The 24488-nt window shown below is 36.2% G+C and overlaps 1 protein-coding gene across 6 annotated transcripts in view; it reads left to right on the plus strand.

Annotated features, from left to right (window-relative positions):
• Nucleotides 1–24488, plus strand: part of CDC27 (cell division cycle 27) — a 104475-nt gene that overhangs the window by 25693 nt on the left and 54294 nt on the right. For all 6 annotated transcript variants that reach the window (XR_011975122.1, XR_011975123.1, XM_072645917.1 and 3 more), the window contains exons 2-4: nt 14649–14724; nt 18534–18681; nt 21915–22040. Coding sequence is in view for 4 of the 6 variants with exons in the window: in XM_072645917.1 (XP_072502018.1) it covers nt 14649–14724; nt 18534–18681; nt 21915–22040 (350 nt within the window). In the remaining 2 variants the exon portion in view is untranslated. The remainder of the gene's footprint in view (nt 1–14648; nt 14725–18533; nt 18682–21914; nt 22041–24488) is intronic.

The following is a 24488-nucleotide window of genomic DNA, read 5'->3' on the forward strand; positions in this document are numbered from 1 at the left end:
ACCAGGGATAATTTTGTTCTCTTTTGATGGTCTTGAATGAAAAATCCATTTAAGGAAGAACTAAGGAGTAGAACACTACCTCTCTTAACTTATGAGAAGAATATATAAAGTTGGACAAAGGGGTAGAGGGAGTAGGTATCACATGAACCTCCCTCTTGTCTGAATTGGACAGAGTAGGAAGAGACATATTTAAACTTGGTGCCTGGTTTTTCTGTCTTTTCAAATACATCCTTAGTCTGTCTTGCTGGTTCTTTATCTATGTCACACCCACTAACTCTGTGTGTCCCTCAATGGTCTGTCTTGGGCCCCTTTCTCTTTTCATCCTAAACTGTTTCACTTGGTGATCTCATCGTCTCCTATTAGTTTAATTGTTGTCTCTGCTGATGATTTTCAGATCTTTATGTCTGGCTCTAGTCTTCCTTCTGAGTTATAGTCATGCATCTCCAGTTGTCTCCAAAATCGATGTCCTGTGTGCATCTCAGACTCACCACATCCAAAGCAAAACTAATTATTCCAACCTTTCCCTTTCCCTCCCCCTTTCAGAACTTCCCTATTACTGTTAAAGGTACCTTCACTCTCACTCATCCTACATATCCAGTTTGTTACCACATCTTGTCCTTTCTACCTTCACAAACACCTCTTCTGTATTTTCCCTTCTGTCATATAGCCATAACCCTAGTTCAGATCCTCTTCACATCTTGCCTAAATTAGTGCCTTCTTACTGGTCTTCCTGTTTCAAGTCTTTCCTTATTTCATAACATTTTCTACTCTGCTGCCAAGGAGATTTTTCTAAATTGTAGATACAACCATGTTACTACCCAGTGAGCTTCAGTGATTCCCTGTTAACTCCAGGATCAACTATAAAATTTCTTTGATTCTTCATAATTTATCCTGTCCCTTTCTTGTCTTTCTAGCCTTCTTATACTTTATTCCCTTCTTTCTAATCCTATAATCCAGCTATACTGGTCTGCTTACACTTTCTCAAACAATACATTCTATCTCCTATTTCTGTCACTTCTTACTGACTGTCCTCTATGCCTGGAATAAACCTCCATTATCTCCATCTCTTCATTTGCCCAGCTTCCTCCAAGACTTAACTCAAACCACACCTTTTACAGGAGGTATACCCTCCAAGCTACTCATACCTTCCCCTTTCAGGCTACCTCTATTATATTTTGTGTATATCTTATATGTACCTAGTTATGTACATAATCTTCTTCATAAGCATGTATGTTCTTTGAGGGCAGGGACTGATTTTTCCTTCCTTTATAATCCTGAGGCTTAGCACAGTGCCTGATACACAGGAAGAATCTAATTAAGGTTTGTTGGCCCAGTCAATTGTCTGTAGCATCTTTGCAAAGTCAAAAATTGACTTATCTGCTAGGACTTAAAAGCCTCATAAATGCAAAATAACATATATAAAAGACATACTTTACTGACACAATGCAATAAGAATTTTAATAAAGGTCTTTTGAAGAGAAGATTCAGTCCTTTTTAATAGTAATACTTTTATTTTTAGGCATTTCCCAATTACATTTTTTTAACATTTTTCAAGTTTTCAAGTTTCCTACCCTCTCCTACTCATTGAGAAGTAAATATAATATCTTTTATGCATGTGAAATCATGCAAACCATATTTCCATGTTAACCATATTGCCAACAACAAAAAGCAAGGAAAATAAAGAGGAAAACTGCTACAATATGCACTCTGAAGTGGATAGCATTTTTCATTATGTGTCCTTTGGAATTGAGTTGGTTGTTGTTTTTTTTGTTATATAATTTCTATTTTTTTTAGTTTATTTATTTTTAGTTTTCAACATTCATTTCCATGAGATTTTGAATTCCAAATTTTCTCCCCATCTCTCCCCTCCCCCACCGCAAGACACCATGCATTCTGATTACCCTTTCCCCAAGTCTGCCCTCTCTTCTATCACACCCCTCCCTTCCCTTATCCCCATTGTCTCTTTTCTCTTGTAGGGCAAGATAGATTTCTGTATCCCATTACCTGTATTTCTTGTTTCCCAGTTGCATGCAAAATCAATTCTCAACATTTCTTCCTAAATTTTTGAGTTCCAACTTCTCTCCCTTCTTCCCTCCTCACACATCCCCACTGTGAAAGCAAATAATTCAGTATAGGCTATACATGTGTAATTATGCAAAAGACTTCCATAATAATCATGTTGTGAAAGACTAACTATCTTTTCCTCCATCCTATCCTGTTCCTGATTTATTCTGTTCTCTCTTTTGACCTTTTCCCTCCCCAAATGTGTTTGCTTCTAATTACTCCCTCCTCCCATTTGCCCTCCCTTCTATCATCCACCCCACAGCCCACTTATCCCATTCTCCCCTACTTTCCTGTAGTGTAAGATAGATTTTCATACCAAATTGAGTGTGCATGTTATTCCTTCCTTAAGCCAAATGTGATGAGAGTAAGAGCTTCACCTTTTCTCTCTTACCTCCCCCTTTTTCCGCTCCATTGAAAAAGCTTTTTCTTGCCTCTTTTATGAGAGATAATTTTCCTCATTCCATTTCTCCCTTTTTCCTGCCAATATATTTTTCTCTCACCCCTTAATTTTATTTTTTTAGGTATCATCCCTTCCTATTCAACTCATCCTGTGCCCTCTTGTCTATATGTATATAATCCCTCCGACTACCCAAATACTGAGAAAAGTCTCAAGAGTTACAAATATTATCTTTCCATGTAGGAATGTAAACAATTTCAAATTTAGTAAATCCCTTACAATTTCTCTTTGCTGTTTACCTTTTCATGCTTCTCTTGATTCTTGTGTTTGAAAATCAGATTTTCTATTCAGCTCTGGTCTTTTCATCAAGAATGCTTGACAGTCCTCTATTTCATTGAATGACCATTTTTTCCCCTAAAGTATTATACTCAGTTTTACTGGGTAGGTGATTCTTGGTTTTAATCCTAGTTTCTTTGACTTTCTGGAATATCATATTCCAAGCCCTCTGGTCCTTTAATGTAGAAGCTGCTAGATCTTGTGTTATCCTGATTGTATTTCCACAATACTTGAATTGTTTCTTTCTGGCTGCTTGCAATATTTTATCCTTCACCTGGGAACTCTGGAATCTGACTACAATATTCCTAGGAGTTTTTCTTTTTGAATTTCTTTCAGGAGGTGATCAGTGGGTTCTTTCAATATTGATTTTACCCTCAGGTTTTAGACTATCAGGGCAGTTTTCCTTGAGAGTTTCGTGAAAGATGATGTCTAGGTTCTTTTTTTCATCATGGCTTTCAGATAGCCTCATAATTTTAAAATTGTCTCTCCTGGATCTGTTTTCCAGGTCAGTTGTTTATCCAGTGAGATATTTCACATTGTCTTCTATTTTTTCATTCTTTTGGTTTTATTTTATAATTTCTTGGTTTCTCATAAAGTCATTAGCCTCTATCTGCTCCATTCTAAATTTTTCAGTGAGCTTTTGAGCCTCCTTTTGCATTTGGCTAATTCTGCTTTTTAAAGCATTTTTCTCCATTTTTGGCTTCAGCATTTTTTTGGGTCTCCTTTAGCAAGCTGTTGACTTGCTTTTCATGATCTTCTTGCATCACTATCATTTCTCTTCCCAGTTTTTCCTCCACCTCTCTTACTTGATTTTCAAAATCTCTTTTGAGCTCTTCTATGGCCTGAGACCATTGCAAATTTATTTTGGAGGTTTTGGATGAAGAAGCCTTGACTTTGAAGTCTTCCTCTAATGGTATGCATTGTTCTTCCTCATCTGAAAGGATGGAAGAAAATACATGTTCACCAAGAAAGTAATCTTCTATAGTCTTATTTTTTTTTTTCCTGTTTTGGGCATTTTCCCAGCCAGTTACTTGACTCTTGAGTCCTTTGTCAAGTGGAGGGTATGCTCTAGGGACCTGTAAGTTCTCAGTTCCTCCAAGGTGACCCAATCAAGGGAGAGGAGTTTATTCCTCTCCTGGCTTATTCTGTGAACTGGAAGCTTTTTTGCTCAGGATCTGCAAGTAGGGTTCCCTCTCCATAACTGCCTCATCTCCATTGCACCAGTGCACCTCCTTACCCCAGGGCTGCCACTCAGAACTGAGACCCAGATTAGGTTGATTCCCCCCAGGGTCTTTAGGGGAGGGCTCCAAAAATGGACATTATAGCTGCCCCAGCCCCAGGGCTACAGCAGGACCTTGCTCCCTTCACATCTAGGTGAAAGAGCTTTCTCACTGACCTTTGAAGCTGTGTCTGGCAGTTGTGGGTTGAGGAATCTGGGAACCACACCTGCTACCCGGGATTCCATGCCCTGAAGGCTGTTCCAGTTGTGTCCCTGCAGCACCGCCCGGCCAAGGCTGGACTGTGCTCTGTGGGCCCTTTGGAATTGTTATGGATCATTTTAGAGTAGCTAAGTCTTTTGCAGTTGATTATTGTTACAGTATTGCTGTTACGCCATATGGTGTTGTCTTGGTTCTGCTCATTTCATTTTGCATGAATTCATATAAGACTTCTCAGGTTTTTCTGAAACCACCCTCTTCGTCATTTCTTATAACACAATAACATTCCATCATGATTATATAATCAACTGGTTTAGTTGTTCCCCAGTTGATGGACATCCCCTCAATTTCCAATTCTTTGCTACCACAAGGAGTTGCTATAGCTTTGTACAGATAGGGTCTTTTACCTTTTCTTTGACTTCTTTGAGATAAAGACCTATAGCAGTATTGCTGGGTCAAAGTATATGCGCATTTTTATAGCCCTTTAACCATAGTTTCAAATTGTTCTCCAGAATGGTTGGAGAGCATTGTGAACAGAATGGTTCACAAATCCTCGAGCAGTGTAGTAGTATGCCTGTTTTTTTCATATCACCTCCATCATTTGTTATTTCCCTTTTCTGTCATGTTAGCCAGTCTAATAGGCATGAGGTGGTGCCTCACAGTTGTTTTACTTTTTATTTTTCTATTAGTGAGTTAGAGTGTTTTTATATAACTATTGATACCTTTGATTTCTTCTGAAGACTGCCTGTTTATATCCATAAAGGATTCAATCCAAAAAGAAAAGGTGGATAAGAAACAAATAGAAATAATAAATAATAGATAATGTCATCAAAAAAATGACAACAATTTTACAACATACTGAAATTTTGGGGATTTAGCCAAAGCAATCCTTAGGGGAAAATTTATTTCTCTAAACAATTTCATCAATAAAGGAGAACAGATCAAGGAACTGGAAATGCAACTAAAAATATAGAAAGACCAAAAATTTTAAAACATAAAAATAGAAATTTGGAAAATCATAGAGGAGATAAAATTGAAGGCACAAAACCATTGAGCCAGGTACTTTTTCTCAAAAACCAAATAAAATAGGTAGGTGGTTGATTAATCTTATTTTTTTTTAAAGAAAGGAAAAACAGATTACCATTCTAAAAAATGATAAATAATCACAAGAAATAAAAGGGAGTTAGTAGAAACTGTTTTACCCAACCATATGTCAGTAAAATTGATAACAAATGAAATTGTTGGACATTTGCAAAAATATAAAATACCAATTTTAGTAGTATAATATACATAGAATTTTTTTAAAAAGAAAATAAACAAGCATAAATGAACTAACAAAGAAAAAAAAATAACCCAGGACCATATAGATTTACAAGAGAATTATAACAAACATTCAAAGTATTTAATTCCAATATTACATCAATTGTTTTGCAAAAATAAAAAAAAAGGAATCCCATCAAACTCATTTTTAATGATATAAATATTGTCTTGATATCTAACCTTGGAGAGACAAAACAGAGAAACAAAGATATGGAACATTATTGCTAATTAATATCAATTTAAAGATAATGAATAAAATATGAGCAAGGTAATCACAGCAATACATTTAAAAGATTATATACTGTGACCAGATTGGATTTCTACCCAGAATGAAGGATTGCTTTGTTTATAGAGAAAACTTTAAACATGATAGGGGGTATTAATTACAAAAAATAAAATTGACTTGATTATTTCAAAAGATGCAGAAAAAGCTTCTGACAGTCCAATACCTATTGCTGTACAATAGAGCCATTTTAAGCAAGTGACATTCTTCACTCTAATCCTTTTCCCCAAACCCTTCAGTTACTTAGAGGCCTAGTTTTGTCTTTTATTACCTCCTTCTTTGATCACCTACTCCCAGAGAGTTTTAAAAATTATGCATGGGCATTAGGTTTAAGCTTTGGGTTTTAAGGGTGCAAAAATATCTTAGGATACTGCTTGAGTACTGCTTTGAAAATTTGCCTCTTAAGATAAGTACAAATGCAAATAAGTACAAATACTCTGTGTGGTAGAGTAAGACAGAGTTTTTTTAAAGAAATGAATCTCTCCCCAGAACTCTTCTCACTAAAAAGATAAGATTTTTATGGGTAAAAGGAAGTTTCAGAAATGTTAGTTTAATGATTGACTGAAGTTTGGTTGTATGTAAACTGGTAACCATATACTGAGGTGGATGGGAAGCAGAATTATTTAGAGAACCTGTGAATTAGAGTGGTTTCTGTGTGCATTTAATAATCCACTACTGTATGCTAGGGAAGCTACCGCAGAAAGTACAAAGATGAACTAGACAAATATCCCTGCCTTAAATGGGTATACTATTTATCAGGGAAAATAGATGGATTCTGTTCAGTTTGGCAAACATTAAGTGCCCATTATGTAAAAGTCATTGTTGAGTGTTGGAGATACAGTGGTACAACATAAATGCCTACAGTGTTTAAGGCCTATTGAGAAAATAAAGATGAAACACAACAGTTTTTGTCCTTGAGAAATTTATAGTCTAGTACTGGGAATACAACATACACAAACAAGTATGTGTTAAGGGCAAGGTAAGGAGTGCTTTAGAAGTGGAGAGACGCCTCAGGGACACAATGGAAGAGAACACCTCTCCTTGAAGAAAGGGAAGAATTTCGAAATTCACTGTTGACAGGGAAGACAACATAACAGATTCAAAACCAGCAAATGATCAAATTGAAAGGTAGAATGCATAAAGGGGAATTTTATGGGAAAAAGAGGTTAGAAAGGTTTGTTAGAATCAGACTGTGGAAAACTTAAGTGTCAGGCTAAGCAATTAGGTTTTATTCTATAAGTAGCTGATTGCTGCTGAAAGGGTTTTGAACAAAGCTGTGACATCAAACCTATATATTGAAAAGATTGTTTTGGCAGTTATGTAAGGAATAGATTGGACTGGAGATGCTAATAGCAGTTATGAAGCTCTTGTAATAGTACAAAAGAGATGTGATAAGGGACTAAATGTTGATAATGAAACTGGAGAAGAGGAATGAGTACAGGAGATTGAAAAGGTAAAATCAAGAGGATGTGGTAACTCATGGTAATAAATTGAATATGGGGATGTAAAGGAGAAGGAGCCATAGATGACTGAGAATTCAATTCTAGATGATAGTAGAAAAGTTGGAAGGAATAGCAGGTTTATGAGGTAAAATGTTTTTACATGTTAATTTTCAGATACCAGCAGAACATAAAAATAAAGACTCTCCAGTCCTAATTGCTTACTTGACGGTCCTACGTAGATGTTCTATAAGCATCTCAAATACTCCATGTATACAACGTAACTCAACTCTTCTCTGCTCCCAATCCTCCCATCTGCTAAACTTTCCTATTTCTATGAAGGGTACCATCATCCTTGTAACTAAACTTCTTCTAAATTCAAGTTTGCAGTATCATTGTCCTGCTTAACACTTCATTCACCCTCACTTAATAAATCTTATAATTTCTATCTCTATTACATCTCTTCCATCCATCCCCTTTTGTCTGCTTACATAGCCACCACTTTAATTCAGGTTTTCTCATCCTTTTCCTGGATTACTGCAATAGCTTCTTGGTCTCCCTAGCTCAGGTCTCTCCCTGCTCCAATCCATCATCTACACAACTGCCTGCATCATTTTCTTAAAGCTTAGATCTGAACCTCATCATTCAGTAAACTCCAGGGGCTCCCCTTTACCTCAAGAATCAGGTAGAAACTCTTTTGTTGGTTATTTAAAGCTCTTGATGATCTGACCTCATCCAACCTTTCCAGGTGTACACACATTACAATACCTCCATACTGGCCTTTTTGCTATCCCTGACACACAACACTTGTATCTTCCATCTCTACTTTTACACTGGTCATCCACCATACCTGAAAAGTTATCTTACCTTACTTCCCTCTCTTGGAATTCTTGATTTCCTTCAAAACTTCAGTTGAAGTGCCATTTTCTGCATGAGGCTTTTCCTGGTACCTTCCAGCTGTTAGTGCCTTCCTTTCCAAGGTTATCATGTATATATTTTATTTAAATTACACACATACACACACAAATGTTGTCTCTCAAGTTGTGGAAATGTGAATCCTTTGAGGGCAGGAACTGTTTGATTTTTATTTCATCTTTGTATCCCCAGTGTCTACCCCAGTTCTTGCCACGTAGGTGGGTAATACATGTTTTTCGATTGACTTGCGTTTTCTAGAAAGCATTTGGTAAAGTAGGCAGTGATTTAAGAGAAACAGGGAAGGGAATGAGCAATTACATAGTGCCTACTATGTGCTAGGAACTATGCTAAGCACTTTTTACAAATATCTCATTTTGATACTCACAACAACCCTATTGAGGAAGCAGGGGTGGACAGACCTCAAGTGAGTCACACAGCTAGTAAATGTCTGAGGCTATATTTGAACTCGGGTCTTTCTGACTCCAAGTACAGTGTACCACCAACTGTCTCTGATGTATTTGTAAAAGCATTTAACTGGAACCAGGTGGCTTAGGTTCTAATTCCCATGCTGATATTTGTAATGTGTGATCTTAAGCAAAACTTTTTACCTTTCAGGGCTTCAGTAAAAAGTGCAAGGTTGAATTAGAAAGTTTGTAAAAGTCCTTTTCAACTCTAAAAACGAAAGAGGCCAACTTGGCATTCTCTATTCTCTGCTTAGACTTTTTATTCATTTAAAGTTTCTTGAGCTCCGGAGAGATTGGGGAATCATCTGAAAGAAAGGTAATAAGAAGTTCGATCAATTCAATATCTATGGCAAACTATAATTCCAAGGATCCAGTAATGATACATGCTATCCACCTTCTGACTGAGAGGGGAGGGATGCAGAATAAGATACATTTTTGGACATGACCAGTGTACAAATTTGTTTTGCTACACTAGGCATATTTGTTGCAATAATTTTTGCAATAGTTTTTGTTTTCAGTGGGTAAACTGGGAGGAACAGAAATTAATTGGTTTTTAATTGAAAAAAAATTCACATCCAAATGTAATGGAGTTAATAACTGAAGCCTTGAAATTGGTTGAGCTCAATAAGCAAGAAGAGTCTAGAAATAACTGAGGACAAATCCTCGAGAGATACCCACTTTGGGGCATGAGAAAGAAGAAGAACTAATGAGGTAAAGTGAAAAGGAACAGTTTAGAATAAAACCAGAAGAGAGCAGCATTTTAGAGACAAAAATATAACAAGGGAAAGGGAGGAATCAGTAGTCTCATGCCACAGGAAAAGGTCAGGAATATTGAGGGCTGAGAAAAGACCACTAGATGTGTCAATTTAAAAGTCCTGATTGCAACTATAAAGTAATACCCTAGAATTTGTGTTTGTATCTGCATTGATACACCTTTCACTGGAGTAGTTCGTAACTTGTAAGTATTAACTTAGTATATAATCTTCAAGATTTGTGTATCTGAAAAACTTATCACCCTATTGTCAATATAGTAGTGAGCCTCTCTGAACTTAGCTAAACTGGTCTTCTGATAACAGACCTATCATTGGACCTATCCTTTTTTTAAATAAATGTATTTATTTTCAGTTTTCAACGTTCACTTCCACAAAACTTTGAATTTCAGATTTTCTCCCCATCTCCTCCCTACCCCCACTCCAGGGCAGCATGTATTTTGATTGCCCTTTTCTCCAATCTGCCCTTCCTTCTATCACATCCCCCACCCCCATTCGCCCCATCCGCTTCCCTTCTGTTTTCCTGTATGGTAAGATAAATTTCTCCACCCCATTGCCTATATGTCTTATTTCCTAGTTGCATATAAAAACAACCTCTAACAATCATTTTTAAAGCTTTGAGTTCCACATTCTCTCCCTTCCCTCCTCCCCATCCACCCTTATTGAGAAGGGAAGCAGTTCAATACAGGTTATACATTTGTGGTCATGCAAAACACCTGCATAACAGTGATGTTGTGAAAGACTAATTTTATTTCCCTCTCTCCTGTCCTGCCTTCCATTTATTATATTCGCTTCTTTGACCTGTCCCGCTACCAAAGGGTTTGCTTCTGATTCCCCCGATCTGTCATCCCTTCTATTATCTCCCTTCTCTTATCTCCTTCACCCCTGCTTTCCTGTAGGGTGAGATAGATTTCCATACCCAATTGAGTGTGTATGTTGTTCCCTCCTGAAGCCAAATCCAATGAAAGGAAGGCTCACTTATTCCCTGTCACCTTCCCCTCCATTGTAAAAGTTTTTTCTTGATTCTTTTATGTAAAGTGGTTCACTACATTCTACCTCTCCCTCTCTCTTTCTCTCAGTACATTCCTCTCAACCCTCAATTTTCTTTTTTAGATTTTATTCCTTCATATTCAACTCACCCTGTGCTTTCTGTCTCTCTATATATACATATTTATGTGTATATATAAACATATATATATATATATACATATGCATATACATATATTCCTTCCAACTATCCTAATACTGAGAAAGGTCTCATGAGTTACAGATATCATCTTTCCATGTAGGAATGTAAACAGTTCAACTTTAATAAGTCTGTTATGATTTCTCTTTCCTGTTTACCCTTCCATGCTTCTCCTGATTCCTGTATTTGAAAGTCAGATTTTCTAGTCATCTCTGGTCTTTTCAACAAGAATGCTTGGAAGTCTTCTATTTCAATGAAGTTCCATTTTTTCCCCTGAAGTATTATACTCAGTTTTGCTGGGTAGGTGATTCCTGGTTTCAATCCTATTTCCTTTGACCTCTGGAACATCACATTCTAAGCCCTCTACTTCCCTGGTGTAGAAGCTACTAAATCTTGTGTTATCCTGATTATGTTTCCATCATACTTGAATTGTTTCTTTCTGGCTGCTTTCAATATTTTATCCTTGACCTGGGAACACTGGAATTTGACCACAATATTACTAGGAATTTTCCTTTTGGGATCTCTTTCAGAAGGTGATCAGTGGATTCTTTACATTTCTATTTTACCCTCTGGCTCCAGAATACCAGGGTAGCCCTCTTTGATAATTTCTTGAAAGACGATGTCTTGGTTCTTTCCCTGATCATGGCTTTCAGGCAGTCCAACAATTTTTAAATGATCTCTCCTGGATCCGTTTTCCAGGTCGGTTGTTTTTCCGGTGCCGGTGAGATACTTCACTTTGTCTTCTCTTTTTTCATTCTTTTGGTTTTGTTTTATAATTTCTTGATTTCTCATAAAATCATTAGTTTCTACTCGTTCCATTCTAATTTTTAAAGAATTATTTCCTTCAGTGAGCTTTTGGACCTCTTCCTCCATTTGATCTATTCTGCTTTTTAAGACATTCTTCTCCTCATTATTAGTTCCTTTCATCTCTTGCCATTTGAGTTGGTCTAATTTTTTTAAAGGTATTATTTTCTTCAGCATTTTCTTGGGTTTCCTTTAGCAAGCTGTTGACTCGTCCTTCATGACTTTCTTGGATCACTCTCATTTCTTCTCTCAACCTTTCCTCCACTTCTACTTGACCTTCAAAATCCTTTTTGAACTCTTACATGGCCTAAGACCAATTTGTATCTTTTTAGAGGCTTTGGATGCAGGAGCTTTGGCTTTGTTGTCCTCTTCTGCCTGTATGTTTTAATCTTCCTCATCACTGACATCATAAGAAAATACCTCTTCACTGATAAAGTAAGAATCTATAGTCTGTTTCTTTTTCCTGTTTGCTCATTTTCACAGCCAGTTACTTGACTTTTGAACTTTGTTAAGTGGAAGTCTCCAGAAGCAGCCTCTGCTTCAGCAGTAACTGTAATCACCTGGGGCTGGGGCTGAGGCCAGACCATACTTCCCTCTCAACCAGGTGAGAGACACTGACCTTTGAAGCCCTCTTTAGCATTTGTGGGTTGAGTAGTCTGGAATCCACAACAGCTGCCTGAAATTCAGTCCCTTAAGGCCTGCTCCTGCTCTGTTCCCACTGGTGCTCTGCTCCCAGCCTAGTGCAGTAGACCCTTCCCATCAACCTTCCAGATTGTCTTGGGCTGGCAATTTACTTCACTGTCATTTGGTGGCTTCTGCTGCTCTAGAGTCATTTTTTAGAGGTTTTTTAAGGGTTTGGGGGGAGAGCTCTTCTAGAAGCTTCTACTCTGCCCTCTTCTACTTCTTGGCTCTGCCCACCCCACCTTGGACCTATTCTTAAAACTTTTCTAGCATAAGATTTAATCAGTCAATAAACATTAAGCACTTGCTTAAGTGCCTGGCACTGTAAGTGCTGGAGATACAAAGAAGAGGCAAAAGACAGTTCCTGCCCTCAAGTAGCTCACAATCCAATGGAGGAGACAACATACAAACAGATATATACAAAGCAAGCCATATACAGTATGAATAGGAATTAACAAAGGAAAGGCACTGGAACTAAGAGGAATTAGGAGTTAGTTGAGACTTAAAGGAAACTGTGGAGGTCAGTAATAGGAGCAGAGAAAGGAGAGCATTTTAGGTATGGGGGGACAGAGAAAATATCTGGAACTGAGAGATGGTGTGTCTTATTCAAGGAACAGCTAGGAGACTAACGTCACTGTATTGAAGAGTATGTGCTGGGGAGTAAGGTATAAGAAGACTGGAGAGGTTGGAGAGGGCTATTTTGTCTTTGCTCTTGGAGGTAAGAGGGAGCCACTGGAGTTGGTTTGTTTTTTTTTTTTAAATTTTTATTGTGTTTGTCCATTGTTCTCAATGAGGACCGTGACATCAGGGAGATGATTATATAACTTGCAGTTGACCTTGATTTGAGTGAGGGAAAACTGAGCAAGGTCACCAGCCTCACTTTTTCCTCCAGACCCATCTGGGTCCAGTGGCCAGATATTCATTAGGACAACTAGTTGTGGCTCTGGATGCAGTGAGAGACCCTGGCCCTTTTAGGCTAAAGCCTTTTCAGGTTTTCACTTTGAGTGAGATACACCCATTCAGTGAATAGGCTTCTTTAAGTAGTTACTCAAAGGATGGCCTCTTAGCAAAAAAAATCAAACTGGGAGAGGAAGACCCTCAGGATTCCTAGATAAAAGAGAATTAATTACTATTTAGCATTTACTGGAGTTTATTGGGTAGAGGAATCCCATAGTCAGACCCCTACTTTAGGAAAATCACTTTAGTAGCTGAATGGAGAGTGGATTGGAGTGGAGAGAGATGTGAGGCAGGCAGATCCATTGTCAGGCTATTGCAATAATCAAGCTGTGAGGTGATGAGGCTAGATTGATGGCAGTGTAAAAAAGAAAGGGGTATTTTGGAGAGATGTTGCAAAGGTGAAATCAATAGGCTTGTGGCAACAGCTTTGTTGGGGGAGCTGAGTGGTTTAAGATAGTGATGAATCCAGGATGATATTTCCCTCTACAGTGATAGAGAATGTAGGAGGGCAGGAGGATTTAGAGGGAAAGATAATGAGTTTTGTTTCTGACATATTAAATTTAAGATGTCACTGTACATCCTATTCAGGATGCCTGAAAGGCAACTGGAGAAGTGAGATTGGAGGTCAGCAGAAAGATTGGGGCAGGAAAGGTTGTGAAATCCATGGGAACTGATGAGATTGCCAAATGAAGAAATATAAAATAAACTGATCAACCTGCCAGATGACAAAGGTAAATGTAGAAATCTGTTCCCTGTATTAATAAAACTGAGACAAGCTGAATTGAGTAAATAATATATGTACTTATAAATTATCAGGTCAGTATATAATTTTTACTCAAATTTCCTCACAAACTAGATTAAATATTTTAAATGGTGAGTTTATAGGTAGCCACTAAGAAGGGAAAGGACCAGAGAGAACTAAAGAAAAATAGGTGTAACTCTCAGTGTTCCTTTAATCCTTTGGATGATGGTAATATTAAGCTGGCAGTAGTGAATGTGGTGGAGTTGTCTGTTTAGTCTTATTACCCTGTTGAGTTTCATTACAGGTATTTGGTTTGTTGTTGTATGTACTGACTAGGTTTGGAGAAAGTCAAGAGGTAGAATAACAATGAAATTGGAACCTTCTCACTGGTCTTATTTGTTTAGTGGTCTTCCTTCCCAACTTTCCTCCAGATCTGAATCAGTTTGAAAAAGTTTGTGGAGTTGAGCATTTTTTGTGCTTACTAAGCAACTGAGTCAACAAGTGACTTTGGGGAACCAGAATTGAAGAGTTGCCTTGTTTGTAGTTTTTAATTTTAATGGGGAAGTCTTGTTACTAAAATGGTAAATGCTTACTGATATCACTGGCACTGAGCTTATCCCCCATTAATCAATTACTTTTAAAATGACCCAAGTTCCTAAAACAATTTTAGGCAAGGCATCAATTTTACTATTTAGCCAAATACTGACATTGCTTGAATTGTGGGTGCTAATTTGAAATATTCAATTCATCCTTTAACTATTCTATTAGGTGTAGGCACTGTGGAAATAAATAAGATTTTTGAAATATGCACAAACCATTCAAGATCTCAGAGGTCTTTTTTTCTCTCTCTGCAGGCTGCTATATGGCAAGCACTAAACCACTATGCTTTCCGAGATGCAGTTTTCCTTGCAGAAAGACTATATGCTGAAGGTATGTGACCCATTTGTTTTAAATTTGCTCTTTAATATTATTTACAATTTCAGGCTCTCTTCTGGTTTTTACTAGTCAGAATCAGAAGAAATGTTTATGGCAAAAATCTTTTAGATTAATTTATAGATGAGAGTTTTGTTACTTTTTATTTTATAGGTAGTTTTAGTTTTAGAGGGTAAACTATAAGTGTACATTAATTTTATTAGATGGCCACTTACTACTGTTAAATTTTGTGATGGCAGGAATTGTCTGATTTTGAGAGAAATGCTAAGAAAATTAAGATTCCTCCTCAGTTTAATTGGCTACTAGGGACATGCGCCAGAGGCAATTTATATTCAGCTGAGATCTTGAGTCTTAGGGACCTTAGTAGAGGGTTTATGCTTCCCAGGACTAAGGCATGGGGAGTTCACTCCTTGAAAAAGGTATCTTCTATTGGGAATGAAGCCATTGCTGAGTGGGATCCCAGTCACTAGGAACAAAAGCACCAGATATCTACTGATTCAGAGGATAGGCTATACTGCCTTGCCACCTCTACCTTCCAACTATATTCCCAGTTTTCCAGTGTATAGAGTGATGACTTATGGACACTGACACTATCATTTTCATGTTGACCTGATTATTTTCTTTTATCTTATGACTAACAAACTTGTACCTCTTGCTACCCTTACCTTAGCCTTGTGATTGACAATCACTATTTACTGAGAAAAAAACCATTTTCCTCTTTTAGGGCTCATCCATATCCACCACAGTACTATACCTCTACAGCCAAATCTTCCTCTGTCTTCTCATTTTAGTAGATGTAGCACCAGGCCTGAAGTCAGGAAGACCTGAGTTCAAATCTGGCCTTAGTTCCTTACTAGCTGTGTGACCCTGGGCAAGTCACTTAACTTCCATTTGCCCTAATCCACTGGAGAAGGAAATGGCAAACTGTTCCAGTATCCTTGCCAAGAAAACTCCTTGGAAAGTATGGTCCATGGGTTAACAAAGAGTCAGACACAACTGAACAACAACTGTAGATCCCAGTCCTGTATCACCCCCAATACCTGCCTTCTCTGTTCCTGTTTCTTTGGTGCTGAACAGTTAAGGAATTCATGCATGTGTGCCAATTTTGTCCACCCCAGATTCATGTTGATTCAGTTTTGCTGAGATGTTACTGCTGCATGGGAATCCTTTTTTTCTTCCTCAGCTGAGTCTCCATTCTGATCTCAGTGGCTCTTTCAGGTTTCCTCTTCTTTTCTCAAGTCTCCTGTATGGTCTCTTGCTTTTCTCTTTAGGAGCAAATAACATTAACTTCTATTTCAAATGAAAAAATCTATGCTTTTTTTCTTGAATTCCCTCATATCCCCCTATTCTATGCTTGAAAACTCTTGTATCTTTATATTCCTTTTGTCCTTTGCTCCAGTTTCTGAGGAAGAGGTGACCTTTCTCTTTGTGCCTACTGACTATCCCATAAGCATACCACTTCCATTTTCTATCCATTGGCTATCCTCTGTGCCTATAATGCATTCCTTTCTCACCTCTACTGTTTGGAATGCTTGGTTTCTTTAAAGATTCAGACCAGGGACCACCTTCTTCATAAAACTTTTCCTGGCTCCCCCAGTTGCTAGTTATTCCCCTTTTCCCAAGCTACCTTGCCTTTATTTTATATGTATTCTGTGTATATTCATTCATCTGTGTTATCTGTTGTCTAATTAGAATATAAGCTTCTTGAAAGCAGTAATTGTCACTTTTGTCTTTGTATCTCCGGTGTTCCTCTTATGGTAAGAGCTTAAAAAATGCTTTTCTCTCAGTTTCCTTCCTACTTGACTGTTCCTTTTGGACTTTTTGGCTAGTTCATTATTTTTCATCCCCCCCCTTTCTCTGCTGCCCCATCCTCAAGGAGTGTTACTCAAGTTTCCTTTCCTGGTCTTTCTTCTCATTTCATGCACTCTTTCTCTCCCTTTCCAGTTTTATTTCACATAATAACTTTCATACAATGTTGTGGTATATGTACAAGTGGTAATCAAAACCTACTTTCTGTTAAAATGCTTTCCAGTTTTTTCAGCCAATCTCGTTAAATAAGAAGCCCTCCCTCCTAGTAATTTTGTGGGCTACTGTGTTTAATTGCTTCTGGATCATGCTTATCTAGTCAGTTCTACTAAACTACTTTTACATTTTTTAATGTAATAATTTTAATGAATACAGCTTCATAATAACATTTCCAGAACTCCACTTCTGTTTGACAAAATCTTCTGAGAAAACTGCAAAACTATTTGACAGAAACTAAAGTTAGTGAAACAGCTTGTGGCTCAATGGATAGAGCATTGGGGCTGGAGTCAGGAAGATATGAATTTAAATTTACATTTCCTAGCAATGTGACTCTGGACAAGGCACTAAACTTCTGATTGCCTGACAAAAAGAACTACTGGATTCACTGAAGAAGGAAATGGCAAACCATTCCAGTGTCTTTACCAAGAAAACCTCGTGGACACTTGGTCCACAGGGTCACAAAGAGTTAGATGCTGCTGAATGATATAGAGATGATCATAAGTGATAAAATATATAGTTTCAGTTAAATAAAATTATGCCGCCAATCTTTTTATTTCTCTTGAGATGCTAGATCTTTTTGTTTCTTCAAATGAATCTTGTTATTTTGTCTGTTCTAAAAAGTACTGGTAACTTGATGTAGCATTAATTTTAAGTGATTTTCATTTTCTTATTATATTGATGTGGATCAACATGAACAATAAACATTCTTCAAGTTATTCCAGTCTTCCATTTTTAAGTATTATTTTTAATTATTTAATTTTATTGATGCCTTTCTACATCACAGCTGTTTCAACTCATGCCTTTCATCACTCAGAGCTTTTTCTTATGACAAAAAGTTAATCAAAACCACAGCATCTGGCCCATAGTAGGTACTTAATAAATGCTTATTGACTGACTAGTGTCTGAAAGAAAGCATATGCCATATTGCATGCCCATAGCCTCCCACATCTCTACAACAGAAGAAGTGAGGTATATTTATTCTTCTTTTCATGTGGTTATTGATAATGGCATCTTTTCAAAATTGTTCATATCCTTTTACCATTTAACTATTGGGGAATGAATTTTTTTAAAATAATCATTTCTTTCACTCGTTTGGTTAAGAATTTTCCCCCTTCCCATAGTTGTGAAAGGTATTTCTTATTTTTCTCCAGTTTGTGGATATGTTGCCTTTTATAGCTAGGTAACATATTTACCTGGAACTTACTAAAATGTATAATATAAGGTGCTAGTCTAAACTTTAGTTGTAGTCAAATTGCTTTCCAGTTTTTCCATTAGTTCTTAGTGAAGAGGTATTACTTTCCCAGATAGTCATTGGGCTTAACTAGCATTGAGCTACTGTGTTCATTTGTTTCTGATTATTATTTATTTGTCTTTTCCACTGATCCATTTTTCTGTTTTTAATTATTACCAGGTAGCTTTGATAATTATTCCATAATATAGTTTGAAACCTAGATGGACCATTTCTCTTTCATTCCTACTTTTTTTCATTCTTTCTCTTGCGATTTTAGCTCTTGTGCTTATTAAAGATTTTTAAGTAGAAGTATGATAGAGTTAGATCTGTGTTTTTGTTCTCTTCTTCTGAAAAGTAATTACTCTGTTGTTCAACTATAGGTTGTTTTATCCTCATTGAAATTTCCAAACTGTTTTATATTAAATAATTGCTTTATATTCCTTTGTTTTTAGTTACTAGTGAATGATCATAAAATGGAATCTTATTTCTTGCAGTTGCTTGTTATTGAGGACAAAAGAATAACCATTTTTAAAATTTTTTTCCCCTTCAGTACACTCAGAAGAAGCATTGTTTTTACTGGCAACCTGTTATTATCGCTCAGGAAAGGCATATAAAGCATATAGACTCTTGAAGGGACACAGTTGTACTACACCACAGTGTAAATATCTACTAGCAAAATGTTGCGTTGACCTCAACAAGTAAGTTAATTAGCTAACTTTCCTCTATTAATGCTATATATTTAGACAAAACATTGTGTTACTTGTCAGGTCCTGTTATTATAAATTCAGCATTACTATCTAGATTCTTGTGTGTTAAAATTTTGTTGTATTTGAATAGTGAGATAATTGGAGTGTTTTTATTGAAATGCAAAGGTAATATCACAACAGTAGTTATTGGAATTTAACCTATAATTAATCAATTCTACTGTCTCTTGAGATGAGGTGCTACAAGTGACAATACCTTTTGAATGGAACAGGCATATTTAATGAAGACCACTCAGGGAGTAGAATAGGTATATTTATTGAAGACCCCTCAAGAGCCCCTTGTGTCAGCCCCGTTTGTCTCACTGGCCCTGATAAACCAAACAATAGAGATTCTATTTTTCTTAAATTCTTTTTGTGTTATGAGTTAGTCCTTGACAGAGACTGCTTTTGCTTACTCCCAGACTACCTTTGCTCACTCTCTTATCTCCTTTCCCAGACATTGCCTTGTGCCCCATGACAGTCCTTAACAGAAGTTGCTTACTCCCTTACCCCCTTTGCCAAAAATGTTTCTTGTATACTTATTCATTGTTGCTGGGGTAGATTTTCTGTGGATAGATTGTACCCTCAAGGCTCAGCCAATGGGCTAAGAGGAAGGGGGTTAGTGTGGGGGTGTTGTGGTCAGGGTCTATAAAAACTACTGTGCAGGGCATACCCTTGCCCTTCCCAGCCATCACCATCTTGAGTGCAGGCGGGAGTGCCGTTTCTCAAGAAAACTGAATAAATATCTTTTCTTTTTACTCTTTTGATGAAGACTCTAGTTTTATTAAGGGGGGTCATTCCGCACATGACCATCTCCATTTTATGTGTGGAGATAGCCAAGAGTGTAAGTTCTATTAAATTATTTTTGAAGATTAAGTGAGGGTTTGTTAATAGACCTCCTAAGAAGTACCTATTGATAAGAGCCCAAACATTTATTTGTCCACAGACTAAACTGATGACTTAAAAAAAAGAAAGCTGAAAGAATCTAGAAAATTCCTGAAAAGTTTCTTTTTTACATTATCTTCATTTCCAGTTATCCTTCTCAGTCCCTTCTATCTAATCTAATTTGTAATGAAGATTAAAAAAGAACAGTATAAAAAAAAAAACCAGGTTAGCAAAACTAGCCAACACATTAGCAGAATCATTAACAACCTGTGGAATGTACCATATCCATAGTTCCCCATCTCTGCAAAGGAGGTACATTTTCTCATCTCTTCTCCAGTGCCAAGCTTGGTCATTATTATTATGTCATGCATTTTCTCTTTTTTGTAGTTTCCATTCACATTGTTGTAATAATTTTGTATTATTGTTTTTCTGTTCTTCTTAATTCACTGTATATCAGTTATGTAAATCTTCTCATGCTTCAATGAATTCTTCATATTATCATTTCCTATGGTATAGTAATATTCTATTCAAAGGTTTCTCAGTGAGTTATTTAATACTCCAAAAAAGCATCAAGAATTTAAATTCTAAAAACCTATCGATGTATTTTGCTCATTGATTCTATAGGCAAAAGTTCAAGGTTAGGTATTCTTAATTTATATTCAAATCAATTCAAATACATAAGATATTAGTTTTATATAAAATAACAGTAGATTGTCATTCTTTATGTTAGGATAGTTATAGTTTTAAATGTTTATAGTTTATATATTTATAGTTATGAAGGGTTAAGTGGATTAGTCAAGAATAAGATGTTAGTAATTAGAAATATTTTTCATGATGGAAATTTATTTTTAAAAGTAAATTTAAAATATAAACCTTTATGAACCCTAATTTCCTTTTGTAAATAAACCTATATTGGAATCAAAATCCTATTTTCTCATTCACCACTACTTTAAGAGATTTCTGGGTAGAACTTAGTAGGGAAGTCTTGGTTCTGTAACTAACTCACTATATGACTTTGGATAAGTCACTACATCTATCTGGGCTCTGTTTCTTCTTTTATAAATAAAAAGATTGGATTTGACAGTCTCTATGCTTTGCTAAGTTTATGATCTCCATCATTTTAGATATAGGAATGAATCATGTTTTCAAGGAAATATTAATAAGTAAATGGCTGATTACTGATTGTTTAATGTCAAGAAATTACATTTAGTTTTGTTTAGTACATGTTCCTATTTCACGAAATTACAGAACTGCTAAGTACCTCATCATTCTTTAATTTAATACCATTTAATTATTTTCCCAAGTAAAATTTATTGATTAGTTTGTATGTGCTACCTAGAAAAAATCCACAGATTGACAAAATTCAAAGTATTAGCTTTAGAATTAGGCAACTTAAATTCAAATCCTGTCTCTGTCACTTTCTAGCTCTGTAATAAGCTGGGACAAGTCTCTTTACCTCCTCCAGGGGTCTAACATTCTATTATTAATTTGACTTGTTCTTTCTTCAAAGGCAAAACTGAAATTTAATAAAGAATATGCTGCCCTAACCGTAAAATTGAAAAATACCTGCCTATATAAAATCCTCTTCTATATAAAAATATATCAACACTTTTTGTAGTAGCAAAGAACTGAAAACAAAGTAAATAACTATCATTTGGGGAATGGCTAGGCAAAATGTAGTATGCTCTAAGAAATGATAAATACATGGAAAGTTTACATGAAATAATGCAGAGTAAAGTAAGCAGAGTCAAGAAAACAATGTACACAGTGACTCTAGTAATAACAACACTACAAAATAAAAGTGAATGTCATTAAACTATAAAGAACAAGCCTAGTTGCAAAGAAGAGATATGAGAAGATATCCTCACCCCATACCTTTGCAAAGATTAGGGGTTTATGGGTGTGAAATACTGCATATATTTTTCAAACTTTTTTAGTAATTTGATTGGTTTTGCTAATTTTTCTCCTTTTTTTGTTTAAAAAAAAATTCTTTATTATATGGAATGGCTCTCTGGGAGGCGGAGAGTCATGCTGTAAGAAACTTCAGTGATATGAAAACAAAAGGTATCAAAAAATTTATTTAAAAAAAAGTGCCTGCCTGCCTTTTCTTCCCTACATACCTGGAAGAGCTATATATCTCAGGTTACCTAACCTACTTAAAGGTAAGAGTTAGAGTGTCAGTTGGTGTGTTTCTGACAGACCCTTGCCTTATCTGTTTTATCTCTAGTAGAGGTTGGTAATAGAAGATATCTTTATATATAGTAATTTTTGATTTTGTGCCTAAATTTGTGTTTTATTTTAAGGCTTGCTGAGGGGGAACAGATCTTATCTGGTGGAGTTTTAAATAAGCAGAAAAGCCATGAAGATATTGTCACAGAGTTTGGTGATTCAGCTTGCTTCACACTTTCATTGTTGGGACATGTGTATTGGTAAGTGAAAATTATTTCAGCTGTTAGAAATCTGTGTTTATAATGAAGATTACAGTTCTACCCAAGTTATCTAACTTATTCTGTGCCTTATCAATCAAATTAATTGTTTGCAACCCATGAGTTCTTACAGGTCTAAAAAGTGGTACTGATTGATTTATTTTTATCAAACATCACTTGTCCATCTGTTGCTATAGACATTGGGTTCCCAGGCTTTTTGAGCTTACAGATGTAGTGAAGATACTGGCTTCTATGTCTCACTCTCTAGTTGTCCCTTTTTACAATTTCCATGCCTTTCTCTCACCTTGGAGGGAAGAATGCCAAAATGTAGGGCATTGAAAGGGAAGAAAAAGGCAAGGAAGAGAGTAAAAAACTGAAGCTTTTCTCTACATTTAAATATCTCCCTCTCCATGGAGAGACTTTACTAGCATTTTGGGAGAAGTCTTTTTTTCTTTCTCCTTCCTTCTTCCCTTTCTTTCTCCCTTCCCTCTTTGTTCTCTCCCGCATTCCCTCCCTCCTTTTCATCCTACTTCTTTTCTTCTCTTCCTTTTTCCCTTCCTTCCTCCTTTCTTCTCTTTTCTTTCTTCCTTTCTCATTTCTCTTACTTTGGTCACTGAGAAGTTAAATGGCTTGCCTAGGGTTTCAGAGTCAATATGCATCAGAAGTGGGACTTGAAACCAAGTTCTTCCTAATAGAAACAGCCTAACTATCCACTACACCATACTGTTTCTCTGTTATTTTTTAAAAAGAAAATTGACCCCAGTTGGCATAGAATTTTTGTCTCTTTCTCCTCAACATATTTTTTATTTTATTAACTATTTCTTGATTACATGTAAAAAAAATTTTAATGTTCAATTTCTTTAAAATTTTGAGTTTCAAATCCATTCCCTTGAGAAGGCAAGTAATTTGATATAGATTATATATGTGAGGTTATGCAAAACATTTGCATATTAACCATGTTGCAAAAGAAAACACAGGACCCCTCCAAAAAAACCAACCAAACAAGAAAAATAAAGAAGGTAAAAAAAAAGTGTGCTTTGATCTGCCTTCAGACTCTTTGGAGATGGATAGCATTTTTCATCATAAGCCTTTCAAAATTGTCTTGGATCATTGTATTGATTAGACTAGCTAAATCATTCACAGTTGATCATTGTACAGTATTGCTGTTACTGTGTACAGTGTTTTCCTGATTCTGCTCACTTCATTTTGCATCAGTTCATGTAAGTCTTCCTAGGTTTTTCTGAAACCATCCTTGTCATTTTTTTGCTTTTAAAAATGAGCATCCCCTTGATTTCTAGTTCTTTGCCACTACAAAAAGAGCTGCTTTAAATATTTTTGCACATATAGGTCCTTCCCCTCTCCCCTTTTAAAAAATTTCTTTGGGATACTAGTAGTGGTATTGCTAGATTAAAGCATATACACAGTTTTGTAGCCCTTTGGGCAGAGTTCCAAATTGCTCTCCAGAATGGTTGGATCAGTTTACAACTCCATCAACAGTGCATTAATGTCCCAATTTTTCCACATCCCTTTCAACATTTTTCATTTTTCTTTTCTGTGATATTAGCCAATCTGATAGGTGTGAGATAGTATCTCAGAGTTGTTTTAATTTGCATTCCTCTAATTAATAGTGATTTAGAGCATTTTTATATGATTATAGAAAGCTGATTATTTCATCTGAAAACTACCTGTTCATATTCTTTGAACATTTATCAATTGGGGAATGTCTCAGATCGTTACACATTTGACTCAGTTCCCTGTTTAAGAAATGAGGCCTTTTTTAGAGACATTTGCTGTAAAAAAAAAAACTGTTACCTGCTTGCTTGCAAAAAAAAAAAAAAATTGTTACCCACTTTCTGCCTTCCTTCTAATCTTGGTTGCATTGGTTTTGTTTGTGCAAAAACTATTTAATTTTATATAATTAAAATTATTCATCTTACCCAATTCAAATTTTTAAGAAATATCTTTTTCCATTAGGCCAATTGTGCTCTTTAAGGTGTTATTTTCTTCAGTAATTTTGTACTTTTTTTTCTTTTTTTTACCAAACTGTTAATTCTCTTTTCCATAATTTTCTTTTATCACTCTAATTTCTCTTCCCAATTTTTTCTCTACTCATCTCTTTCTTTAATTCTTCCAGGAATACTTGTTGGACTTGGGCCCAGTTGGTATTTTTCTTTGATATAGTGGGAGAGGTATGGTCACTGCTCTCCTAGTCTGCACTCTGATCTTTACCGAGGAAAGGTCCCTGGTCCCCTAAATCCACAAGTGCTGTCACTCTCTTTGCCTTGGAGTTGCAGCTAGGCCACCTGTTTCCTTGTGATTGACCCCTTGCCCAGCTTGCAGTTCCAAGGCAACCCAGAATTGTAAATGGACAATAGAGTTGCCAATAAGTACCAACTGTACCCAGTGCTAGCAGTGGTTCCCCTGTAATCTATTTCTGCCCAGTTGTTCAAC

Source organism: Notamacropus eugenii, chromosome 2 (assembly GCF_028372415.1).
Source record: "Notamacropus eugenii isolate mMacEug1 chromosome 2, mMacEug1.pri_v2, whole genome shotgun sequence".
Taxonomy (NCBI): domain Eukaryota; kingdom Metazoa; phylum Chordata; class Mammalia; order Diprotodontia; family Macropodidae; genus Notamacropus; species Notamacropus eugenii.